This window comes from Monopterus albus, unplaced genomic scaffold (assembly GCF_001952655.1).
Source record: "Monopterus albus unplaced genomic scaffold, M_albus_1.0 scaffold25.1, whole genome shotgun sequence".
NCBI classification, from domain to species: Eukaryota; Metazoa; Chordata; class Actinopteri; order Synbranchiformes; family Synbranchidae; genus Monopterus; species Monopterus albus.
Genome location: NW_018127905.1, coordinates 1,877,732 through 1,889,864, shown reverse-complemented (window position 1 = coordinate 1,889,864; position 12,133 = coordinate 1,877,732). Strand labels below are relative to the sequence as shown.

Here is a 12,133-nt window from a genome sequence, read left to right as displayed (position 1 = left end):
TGCGGCCCAGGTTCGAATCAGGGTTGCGTCAGGAAGGGCATCTGGCGTAAAACACGTGCCAAATGTCAACATGCGAGTTGTCAGTGTGACGACGGGAAAAGCCAAAAGTGACTTTCTAAATTTGTCAGTACTCTCGACTTAGATGAAGATCAGATCACATTATATGACAAATTAATGCAGAAAACCATGAAATTCTATAAGGTTCACATACTTCTTCTTGCCACTGTATTTCTAAGCAGTTTTTTAAAAACCATCTTTATAACCGTTTATTCATTAGGGTCAATCTAGTGCTGCAATCCTGTTCAATCAAGTGGCACAGTCACTTGCAATAAAAAAAAAAAAGACCCTTTTTCCCATTCTTCTGAGGGTCGCTGAAGCTGATAACACTAACTGTGCAATACTGTATACCATAATACTGTAAAACCATGATATTTTCTGAGACTGTTATCATCCCGTGAAAATCTCATGCCTTTGTAGCCCTAGTACCAGAACGTCTGCGTGCACAGCAAAGGTTGAAGTAGGACCGCATGTGCAACCCTCATCCACATAAGAGTATGCATAAAGCATGAATTGGCTTTTACTTAGCTAAATGAAAACAGCTGTACTAAAGCTAAGCTAGTTGCCTCTGTCTACGTTTGAAAATGACCACTACTTTGTTGGAAAACTTAAAAACAATCCCACTGTTCTGAAATAGCAGGTTTCGCTCCTTCTTATTCATCATACCTACAGGTGCTGGTCATATAATTAGAATATCATCAAAAAGTTGATTTATTTCACTAATTTCATTCAAAAAGTGAAACTTGTATATTATATTCATTCATTACACACAGACTGATATATTTCAAAAGTTTATTTCTTTTAATTGTGATGATTATAACTGACAACTAATGAAAACCCCAAATTCGGTATCTCAGAAAATTAGAATATTGTGAAAAGGTTCAATATTGAAGACACCTGGTGACACACTGTAATCAGCTATTTGACTCAAAACACCTGCAAAGGCCTTTAAATGGTCTCTCAGTCTAGTTCTGTAGGCTACACAATCATGAGTCATTTGCAATAAAAAAAAAAAAGACCCTTTTTCCCATTCTTCTGAGGGTCGCTGAAGCTGATAACACTAACTGTGCAATACTGTATACCATAATACTGTAAAACCATGATATTTTCTGAGACTGTTATCATCTCGTGAAAATCTCATGCCTTTGTAGCCCTAGTACCAGAACGTCTGCGTGCACAGCAAAGGTTGAAGTAGGACCGCATGTGCAACCCTCATCCACATAAGAGTATGCATAAAGCATGAATTGGCTTTTACTTAGCTAAATGAAAACAGCTGTACTAAAGCTAAGCTAGTTGCCTCTGTCTACGTTTGAAAATGACCACTACTTTGTTGGAAAACTTAAAAACAATCCCACTGTTCTGAAATAGCAGGTTTCGCTCCTTCTTATTCATCATACCTACAGGTGCTGGTCATATAATTAGAATATCATCAAAAAGTTGATTTATTTCACTAATTTCATTCAAAAAGTGAAACTTGTATATTATATTCATTCATTACACACAGACTGATATATTTCAAAAGTTTATTTCTTTTAATTGTGATGATTATAACTGACAACTAATGAAAACCCCAAATTCGGTATCTCAGAAAATTAGAATATTGTGAAAGGGAAGGAAAAGATGTGGTAGAAAAAAGTGTACAAGCAAAAGGGATAACCGCACCCTGGAGAGGATTGTGAAACAAAACTGATTCAAAAATGTGGGGGAGATTCACAAAGAGTGGACTGCAGCTGGAGTCAGTGCTTCCAGAACCACTACGCACAGAAAGACATGGGTTTCAGCTGTCGCATTCCTTGTGTCAAGCCACTCTTGAACAACAGACAGCGTCAGAAGCGTCTCACCTGGGCTAAAGACAAAAAGGACTGGACTGCTGGTGAGTGGTCCAAAGTCATGTTCTCTGATGAAAGTAAATTTTGCATTACCTTTGGAAATCAGGGTCCCAGAGTCTGGAGGAAGAGAGGAGAGGCACAGAATCCACATTGCTTGAGGTCCAGTGTGAAGTTTCCACAGTCAGTGATGGTTTGGGGTGCCATGTCATCTGCTGGTGTTGGTCCACTGTGTTTTCTGAGGTCCAAGGTCAATGCAGCTGTATACCAGGAAGTTTTAGAGCACTTCATGCTTCCTGCTGCTGACCAACTTTATGGAGATGCAGATTTCATTTTCCAACAGGACTTGGCACCTGCACACAGTGCCAAAGCTACCAGTACCTGGTTTAAGGACCATGGTATCCCTGTTCTTAATTGGCCAGCAAACTCGCCTGACCTTAACCCCATAGAAAATCTATGGGGTATTGTGAAGAGGAAGATGCGATATGCCAGACCCAACAATGCAGAAGAGCTGAAGGCCACTATCAGAGCAACCTGGGCTCTCATAACACCTGAGCAGTGCCACAGACTGATCGACTCCATGCCATGCCGCATTGCTGCAGTAATTCAGGCAAAAGGAGCCCCAACTAAGTATTGAGTGCTGTACATGCTCATACTTTTCAGTTGGCCAAGATTTCTAAAAATCCTTTCTTTGTATTGGTATTCAGTAATATTCTAATTTTCTGAGATACCGAATTTGGGGTTTTCGTTAGTTGTCAGTTATAATCATCATAATTAAAAGAAATAAACATTTGAAATATATCAGTCTGTGTGTAATGAATGAATATAATATACAAGATTCACAGTTTGAATGGAATTAGTGAAATAAATCAACTTTTTGATGAAATTCTAATTATATGACCAGCACCTGTATATGTCTTGTGTTTCCAGGTGCAGCCATTAGGTAAGGTAAAGATGGACCACAAGAGCACTTTCATTATTCACCAGATGTCATTCTGTTTGGCTGGGGGTGAAGATGAGTCATCACCTTCATCCAATCGGAGTAGGTGCTGAAAAATAATGTACACTGTGTTTATAACTTCTGAAATGCCTGCTAGAGAAAAGAGGGGACTCTGGGTTGTTTGTAAAGATGAATTTATAGAAATCTAAACCAGTTTGGGTGAATAAAGAATGTACACTGTGTTTATAACTTCTGAAGTGCCTGCTAGAGAAGAGAGGGGACTCTGGGTTGTTTATAAAGATGAATTTATAGAAAACTAAACCAGTCTGGGTGAATAAAATGTTACTCAATATTCATAAAAATGGGTCAAAAGGACCATAATACCAACAGTTAAATAAAAGATCATTCTGACTTTAGTCTGGGCTGCTGAAACACTATTTCCACAAGCATGTTTTCTGCCATAAGAAAAGGTCTGAGACAAAAACAAGGCCTAACAGGAAAGGCTGTTTGCATATCTTATAACACAGCTGTGAAATTTTAATGGGGCATACTGTATGTTTAATGGATAAACTAAACTATACAAAACTCCATGCATCAAATATTATTAAAAACCAAAATTTGTCTGCTAATTGGTTAAAAAATGGAACCACCCATAATTATTGACTAATAGACTAGATTGTAATTATAACAGATGACAATTTGATTATTGTCATCATACATTTTTAATCATATGGTACATCACATGATTATAAGCATGGAAAGAATAAACAGTGTAAATGTATGCGTTTACTTCTGCATGGCAGTATATTTCTAGTTACATTGCAAAATGCAATCATCAATGCATCCTTTGTGATGAAAACTTCAAGACCAACATGAAACTCAATGAGACACCATGTGCCACACCCTGTCACATCTGCCCACATCTGCTAAAAATAGTTAAAGCCCACAATTCTTTTTATTAACAGAACATGGCTTTGAGGGTTTTGAAATGGCTCTCATGCAGTGGCTGACTGATCCATGGTGTTCAAATCAGACACAGTAACACACACATAAACAAGCATACACTAACAGATGGTGAAGCGGCCACTCCCTGATACACAACCTGTCAGGGAGGCCCTGAGAGCCAACACTGTTCCTTTGTTTAAATTGGGCTCTTTAAATATGGCTCTCTCAGTGTGCAATTTGAAATGCTACAAAGACAACAACAAAGAATGTGATGGGAAGATAGAAAACAGTAACTGTTGTGAAGATCTTTTTGCCAAATGTTTTGTCCTGAGAGTTGATACCATTATCTAGACGACACAAAAAGAGAAATGCGCCTTTAAGAGGTCCTTCCTTCATTGGCAGTTGCTCAGTAACAATGCATCTGCAGTGCAGAGAGCATCGCAATATTTAGCACCAATAACGCATTGTCACCGTAGACATTACAGTAAAACTGGCATGTGGTTTTTCTTTACTTGTCAAAAAAAATCCTCCGTATGGGGGGAAAAAAATGACGTAATTCTATATAAACAGTCCTTAGAACACATGTTTTAGTTCGGCTAACATTAAAAGGCATAAACACTGCGTTTTGATTTTTCATTTCAAACTAGGCCCGCTTCCAAAATAACGACGCCACTCAGAGACAAGCAGTATATTCCCAGCTGAATATACTGTATTGTAAAACGTCTTACATCATGCTTTAGCACAGTGGCTACTGACTACTCATTAGCAAGGCAACATAAAACTGACACATTCAGTTTTGCGTGGCGCTATTGCAATGACAAAGCGTCTATAAAGCTCCATGGTTAGTATTCATGTACCTGGATATGTTTACTACCACAGGTGTTTCTCATAAAGGCTTAAACAAGCTTTAGCAACCACGCACACAACAAACAAATGAAAGAGGGTTTCTACATTAGTTACAATGGCTAACATTACTGTTCGAAGTTGAATTGCAACGTTATGGACTCGATGGTAACCTTTGAAATCAATCATACCTGTATACGACAACAAAGCACATATGGTTTAGCTGTAGTTAATGTTAAAACTGCATTAAGATTTAACTAGCTAGCTAACTTAACGTTCAGCTATTCCTTACCAGAAAATTTTGATTCTTTGGCAGCAGAATTGTGCCCATCGGCAAACCCTTGCGACGATGATATCTGGGCGGACTGAGTCGTTGGATCCATTTTAGTGTAGTTTCAAAACAACTGCACAAAGGCGGTAAAATCTCTGTTGTCACGGTTTAAAATGGCTTATATTGTCCTTTGAAAATATATGTGCCGTCTGACTTTCCTCAATTTTCCCGAGATCGGGACTTGGTTCCTCACCTTAACGCAACGTTCGAGCACTGACAGAGAAACGGAGATGGAGGGAAACAAGGCGGACCATGGAGGAGGGGGTGGGAAACATGTCGGGGTGGGAAACGTTCAATGTCTTCACTTCCAACTTGAAATTCAGGACTTACCTCTGCATTCAAGTACAATAAAACAATACAATTATTATAATTGTTATCACTTCTTAATTTTCCTTCAATGTTTCTTGCCTTTAGAAAATGTATTCAAGCAATTTCTGTATCAAAAACCAAACTGTACTAGATGGTAGGTGTTATTTTGTTGCGAAGTTTAAAAGAGCTAGAAATATTCTACGGCCAGTGAAGGCAGCAAGACGAATATTCCTGAAGCAAAGCACCATGTTTTTTCGCCCCTGAATAAAAGTGGGGCTTTGTATTTCGGCCATTGGCTGGTATAGAGTATCACTGCAAGACTGCAATGTATGAATTTTGAATAAATGTCACCAAAATATCTCTAGTAAATAATTTGGTAACTATGGATTGAACACATAAACGGAATTTTGTTTGAACTGTTTATAACAAAGCCAGCCAGCCATATTGACAAAAATAGTTTTTAACACTAATGGCGATGCAGTGACTTCACGGTTGCGGTACAGTTGTTGTTTTTATTTTACAATTATAACTGTGTAGGTTTTTGTTGCCCGTTTGCTATTATGTAATAACGTAGTTCAATTTTCAAGAAACTGACTGCATTAAATAAAGGCATACTGCTACCCTCTACTGGAGGTGTTTATTAATATTATATTATGAACTACATTTCCCAGCATGCATGAAAGGCAATCGTATAAGATCTATAACCATAGGGATGGGCCTGTCTGCATCCATCTGCGCTTGACACCGACCCATGTATCGTTATGAGATCTGATCTGTTACGCAAACGTAGTGACTGGAAATACACTGGTGACACACTGCAAGTGAGTTTCGGGTAGACTGAGCTGCGCGGCAAAAGAAGGGGTACACAAACAAAAACATGTGGCTGAGGCTATGAGGAAACGGGTAAGTAATTTCTTACGGACTGCTCGAATTTTGAGCTAATAAGAGTTTAGAGTTAGTCTGTGTTGCGATGTATTGTGGTGATCTGTTTCGAGAAGAATGACGGGGATAAGCGTTGTTGTCCAGAAGTGGTGAGTTTAGCTAACCAGAGGTTAGTTAGCATGTTAGCTGTTTCTGACAACAGTCATTCAGTAGCCGCTCCCAAGCTGTTAGGTCACAGTGTGGGCTCACTTTTTTGGTTCAGGTAAACTCTCTTCTCTGTCTCACTGATTAAAAAAAACCTAATGTTCATTCAGCAAACTAACATTGATAGTAGTCCTACGTGGATAGCTAATGTTAACTTAATAAAGTTAGCTAGTTAGCTTATGTCAGCCAACCAGGCTAGTGAGTAAATACATCTAGCGTTAAAGGAATATGTACGGAAAGTCTCTAAGCATTTGTGTTGTGGCGGAGATATTTTGACTTATCAACATAGCTAAACCACCAACCTCGAAGAGCTTTTTGTAGTTTTGCATTGAATATAGGTAGCAGTGGGAGTGCCCCGCCCACCAGAGCGCCATGTAGTCCGTGTTAGTGGCATCGTTGTATCCAACATTATGCAACGAGTCAAGCTGCTCGGTAGTTGAGCAGTGTCTGGGTCTTTGTTTATTTGTTTAGCGTTTGGTACTTATAATAGCATGGACGAAATGATAACTATTGAGTAATATAGTTAATGGGATGTTTATTAATCCGCACACGTTTCCTTACTAGGGACAGACTGTATATGATATTGCTAGACATCAGAAACATTACATAGCCATTACAATATGTTGATTTTCGGAAACGGACAAATGTCACATAAGCAACCCGTACGTAATTGATAAATCACAAATTGATAACGTGTAAATAAATAACAAATATTATTGTGTAGTATATTTTCTATCTAAAAGGGCAGTTTTGTTTCAACCAGGTTGTCTTCTTGAATGATTAGCCCTATATGGTAAAATCTTTTCAACATTTTGGTATTCACATAATATTACCAAAACAGTGTTTTACTGGGTAATTTATAGGGCAAATCACATATTTAAAGGGTAACTCTGATGATGTTCTCTTTTTACTTGTAAACAAATTTAATGTACCATCCCAAACCAGTACTCTGCTACTATTGTGTGTGTATCCAAAGCCTAATATCTCATTCATCTGTGCCACTGTTGTCCAAAAACTATTAGTGAGCCACACTGTTGTATTGGGTGATGTTTCTTTATTGTCATGAACAGGCACTGTAGTTTATTATGGTTCAGTCCCACCTACACCATCCTGCTTCCCCACAAACAGCCTAAGGACCAAATGTGTATTAATCCACCACTGAAAATTGTCCCCAAGTAATGCACTATTTCTTCCTGTTTGAGTAACATTTGCTTAGAAACTACAGCGACCAGCAGTTTTTGGAAATTACTTTAAAAAAAAGAAAAGAAAAAAAAGTATAATTATGAGCTGCTTTTAAGGTTTTCATTTTCACTAGTGGCCAAAGGACTTGGAGATGAGAGCCACAGACAAGACAGGGAAATCAGTAGCAGGAGTATAGATTCATATAAAAGTAGAATCACGGCTTCCTTTACAGGGAGGCCTTTCATGGCCTCTCTGTGACTTTATCTATTTTCATCTTTCAGTTTTGCAGGTGAGGAGAACAACTGACTTGTGAGTGACAGCAGACACCATGGGATTGCATTCAGCCCAGAAGAAGCACTTTCCCCTTCGGGGGATTGATGGTGTGGTTCAGCTGTTTGATGCTGAACTCCGCAAGTCTGAGCCAGACCTAGCCCTTCTTTCCTTGGTCCTGGGTTTTGTCGAGCACTTCCTGGCTGTGAACAGAGTCATTCCCATAAATGTTCCAGGAGTACAGTTTGAACCACTGGAGCCAGACTGTCCCAACTCCTGCTTCCCCACAGTGGAACTGGGCATGATCTCTGCACTGTACGAGCGCTTCACGGCCCAGATCCGTGGTGCGGTGGACTTGTCCCAGTACCGGAGAACTGCTGCAGGGTCCAGCAGGGAACTAGTGAAGAAAGTGTCAGATGTGATCTGGAACAGTCTCAGCCGCTCCTATTTTAAGGACCGTGCACACATTCAGTCCCTCTTCAGTCTCATCACTGGTATAACATTGCACTTATTATAATGAAATGAGTTCTTATGAGTATATTTGACTAAGCTGGAGTTAGAGTTGTCAAATTGATGAAAATAATTGTTTATTAAATTTGAACCAGGTACCAAACTGGACAGCTCTGGGGTGGCATTTGCGGTGGTGGCAGCCTGCCAGGTTCTGGGTCTGAAGGATGTCCACCTGGCACTGTCTGAGGATCACGCCTGGGTGATTTTTGGCAAAAACAGCGAAGAGACAGCAGAAGTCACCTGGCATGGAAAGGGTAACGAGGACCGACGAGGACAAACAGTCACAGCAGGAGTCAGTGAGAAAGTAAAGTCTACCTTCATCTTCCTCAAATTGTGATGAATACTCTCTCAGCACCTAAAGAAGCTCCCAAACATTGGGCCTCATTCACCAGAATCTTCCAAATCCAAAGTTTTTCTTTCATCTGTTCTTAAGAAATCTCCTACGTCTGATTCATGAACATGTTCTTAAGATGCAGAGTTGTTCACACCTGTGTTCTTACAATGAAGAATGCCATTGTCTTTAGAAGCTGAAAGCATGTGCCAGGTGTTTCTATTTAAGAATGCCTATAAAAGAGCACAAGACTGCGGGGCCATATGTGCACACACAGGAGTCTTGCACAGGAATTGAAAAGAAAAGAAAATCAGGAGAGTTAAAATGAACATCTGAAGACAGTGGAGCATACATGGCTCTCTCAGGTGGGTCATCAGCTGACCAGACCTCCAAGCACCCAGGTCCATTTCAGCTGTCTCATGTGCGGTGCTGGACAACAAAACCCTTCAACACTGGAGTTTAATAACGCAGTGGACCATTTTACCTATGTAAAACAGATTTTTAAAAATGGCATAAAATGTATATTAGTAAAAGAGTTTAATTTAGGTTAAAATTGTGTAACCTACGCATAGCCATACTCGGTGACTCACTTCCTGTGGCTGCCTCTCATAAAAAATTTCAAACCACTTCTTTGCTGGAGGGGTTTGAATGTAGAACACCTGCATCTTCTGAGTTTGCATACATACACTCACCTGCTGTCTGACAGCAGCTGTTTGCTCTGGTTGTTCTTCAGCAGGGTTCTGTCCCTCTTGGGAAGCCTTGTCCTTCATTTGTCTCAAGTTCTCTAAAGACATGAAACCGGCTCAGCTTAGATTTAGATTTAAACTGCAGAGCAGTGATGTGAGCAAAACATCCCAGCATTATCCACTTAAGTGTGATGTATCGTTCCATTTCCAGGTCCAAACTCCCCCAGACCCAAATGGTAGAGCCTGTCACCCTCTACACAATAATGTGTTTGTTTTTCTGTAGCGAGGCGTCGTTGAGAGTTGACTACATTCTTCAAATAGAGTAGTCAGTGTTGCCGTTCCACCTGGTGGCATAATAACCTACTTTTATTACACGGCCTAACGTTCGTGAATTTATTTCATTTATACTGTTTACTGTTACTTTCATCAGCTTAAAATGTGTCAATTACATTACAAGGCAGCAAAACAGCACACTTTTAGAAGCTTCATTTTTTATTAATTTAAGAATACTGTGACTTATCTAATCAATTGTAGCCATTTATTTTTCTCCTTCTCATCGCAAGGAAAGAGGTAAAATGACAGCTTACCCATAGTTTTTGATTATGATCTACTGAAACATTGGGGAACACAACACTGTGACATATGGAGAGGAGGAGAACGAAGCAAAGTTTGGGCCTAGAAAGTAAACTTTATGTAACCACTTAACAAGCAGATAGGAAAAAGGTTGTAGTTACTTCTTGTGATTTTAATATTTACATAGCTGTCATCCTATCCTGTGTGTGTGTGTTCTAGAGCTGGCTGTACCTGAAGGGCTCCTACATGAAATGTGACAGAAACATGGAGGTGGCCTTCATGGTTTGTGCCATCAACCCCTCACTGGACCTGCATACTGACAGCTCAGAGCTCCTGCAGCTACAACAGGTGACCGCTCCCACTTGTGTACACTAGGTTGTTATTTACTGTGTCTGTTTGTTTTTCTTCTCCAACAACACACTGACATAACTGTTTATACATTTCCATTATCTAGGGCTGCCCCCTAATAGTCCAACAGTCAAGTCATTAGTCACGAGTCCTGTCAGTCGACTGAGACTATTGTAGTTGAGCCTTTGTTTTTGTTTTATTATACTTTATTTTTTGATAGTCATTGTGCAGTACAATAGAAGGCAGCCCCAGCTGGTAGTTTGTTGTCTTCTTCTCCTCATATTTTTGTGCCAAGCAGCAATTTGCCCAATGATTTTAAATGCTCAGAAATATGTTCCTATCACTCTTTTGTATTTAAACACTGACGTTAATGTGGTCAAAATCATCACTGAAATTCGTGCCATTTGATTTTCTGACAGTCTAGGCTATGTAACCCCAAATCGGAAAAAGTTGGGACAGTCAAATCCAAATTAAGACTGAAAATAGTGATGTGTAAATCATCTGTGCCCTGTATTACATGGAAAACAATGGAGCAGCACATTATTTGATGAGATACCTCATCAACTTTATTGTTTGTTTAAAAGAAACACTTTAATTCTGATGCTGCAACACATTCCAATAAAAGTTGGGACGGTGGTATTTCAGGGCAGCAATGAGGTAAAACAATGAAATGATGATTCCATTAGAAACAGGTGATGTCAACAGGTGACTGCATCATGACTTGGTATAAAGTGGCTTCCAGGAAAGGCCGAGTCCTTTAGGAGCAAAGATGGGCCGAGGACCACCAGTTTGCCAACATATGTGTGAGAAAAGTATTGAAATATTTAAAAACAATGTTCCTCAAAGAAAGATAGGAAGGGATTTGGACATGTCACTCTCTACGTTGCAGAATATCATTAAAAGATTCAAGTTATCTGGAGGGATTTGGGCTAAGATGGATGACCGTGCTCTCTGATCCCTCAGACGACACTGCATCAAGAATCGTCACTCTTCTACAAGCGATATAACCACATGGGCTCAGGATTACTCTGGCACACCTGTGTCAGACACTACAATATGTAGTTACATCCATAAACGCTGCCTAAAACTATACTGTACCAAAAGGAAGCCCTATGTCACCATTGTCCAGAAGCTCAGCCGACTGCTCTGAGCTCCAAGGCATCGGGAATGGACCATCACACAGTGGGAACGTGTTCTGTGGTCAGACGAATCAGTGTTTCAGGTCTTTTTTGGTAGGAATGGATGCTGTGTGGTCCAGACCAAAGACGAAAAGGACCATCCAAATGGTTACCAGCAACAAGTCCAAAAGCCAGGGTCTGTCATGGTCTGGGGTTGTGTCAGTGCCCTTGGCAAAGGTCACTTACACTTCTGTGATGGCTCCATTAATGCTGAAAAATACACAGAGATATTGGAGCAACATACACTGCCTTCAGATTTAGTTTAGATTTTAGATACTGTCCCAACATTTTCTGGTTTGAGGTTCAAAGTTCAAAGTGTTTATTTGTCACATGCACAGTTAGGAAACGTGTTTCCCTGTACAATGAAATTCTTACTTTGCTGTCCACATGAATGCCACAAAATACAAATGAAATAAAAAGTAGATAAATAAATAACACAAAATCTAAGGCACTTTAAGCAGCGGAGATGCAGCAATATAGTAAAAAAAATATACAAGAATATAACAGAATGTATGGTGCATGGGAGCAACATGTGCAGCAGAGTCGTGCAATTATGCATGTAACACAAAATCTAGGGCACTTTAGGCGGTAACAAATACAACAATAGAATAAAAGAATATAATAGAGAATGTATGCTGCATGGGGGCAGCATGTGCAGCAGTCAACAGTCATTGTGCAATTATGCATGTGCAAACTGAGAATGTAAACAGTACATCAC

General features: G+C 39.7%; 2 protein-coding genes across 3 annotated transcripts in view; one reads left to right on the top strand and one right to left on the bottom strand.

The window, feature by feature from the left end:
• The window catches only part of rtn3 (reticulon 3), a 33,013-nt gene extending 27,812 nt beyond the window's left edge, over positions 1–5,201 (bottom strand). For both annotated transcript variants that reach the window (XM_020594926.1, XM_020594927.1), the window contains exon 1: positions 4,904–5,201. In XM_020594926.1, the coding sequence (XP_020450582.1) occupies positions 4,904–4,994 (91 nt within the window). In that variant the 5' untranslated portion in view covers positions 4,995–5,201. The remainder of the gene's footprint in view (positions 1–4,903) is intronic.
• Positions 5,202–5,911: 710 nt separating this feature from the next.
• The window catches only part of men1 (multiple endocrine neoplasia I), a 14,439-nt gene continuing 8,217 nt past the window's right edge, over positions 5,912–12,133 (top strand). The window contains exons 1-4 of the mRNA XM_020594947.1: positions 5,912–6,154; positions 7,801–8,283; positions 8,395–8,603; positions 10,109–10,237. Of these exons, the coding sequence (XP_020450603.1) occupies positions 7,848–8,283; positions 8,395–8,603; positions 10,109–10,237 (774 nt within the window). The 5' untranslated portion in view covers positions 5,912–6,154; positions 7,801–7,847. The remainder of the gene's footprint in view (positions 6,155–7,800; positions 8,284–8,394; positions 8,604–10,108; positions 10,238–12,133) is intronic.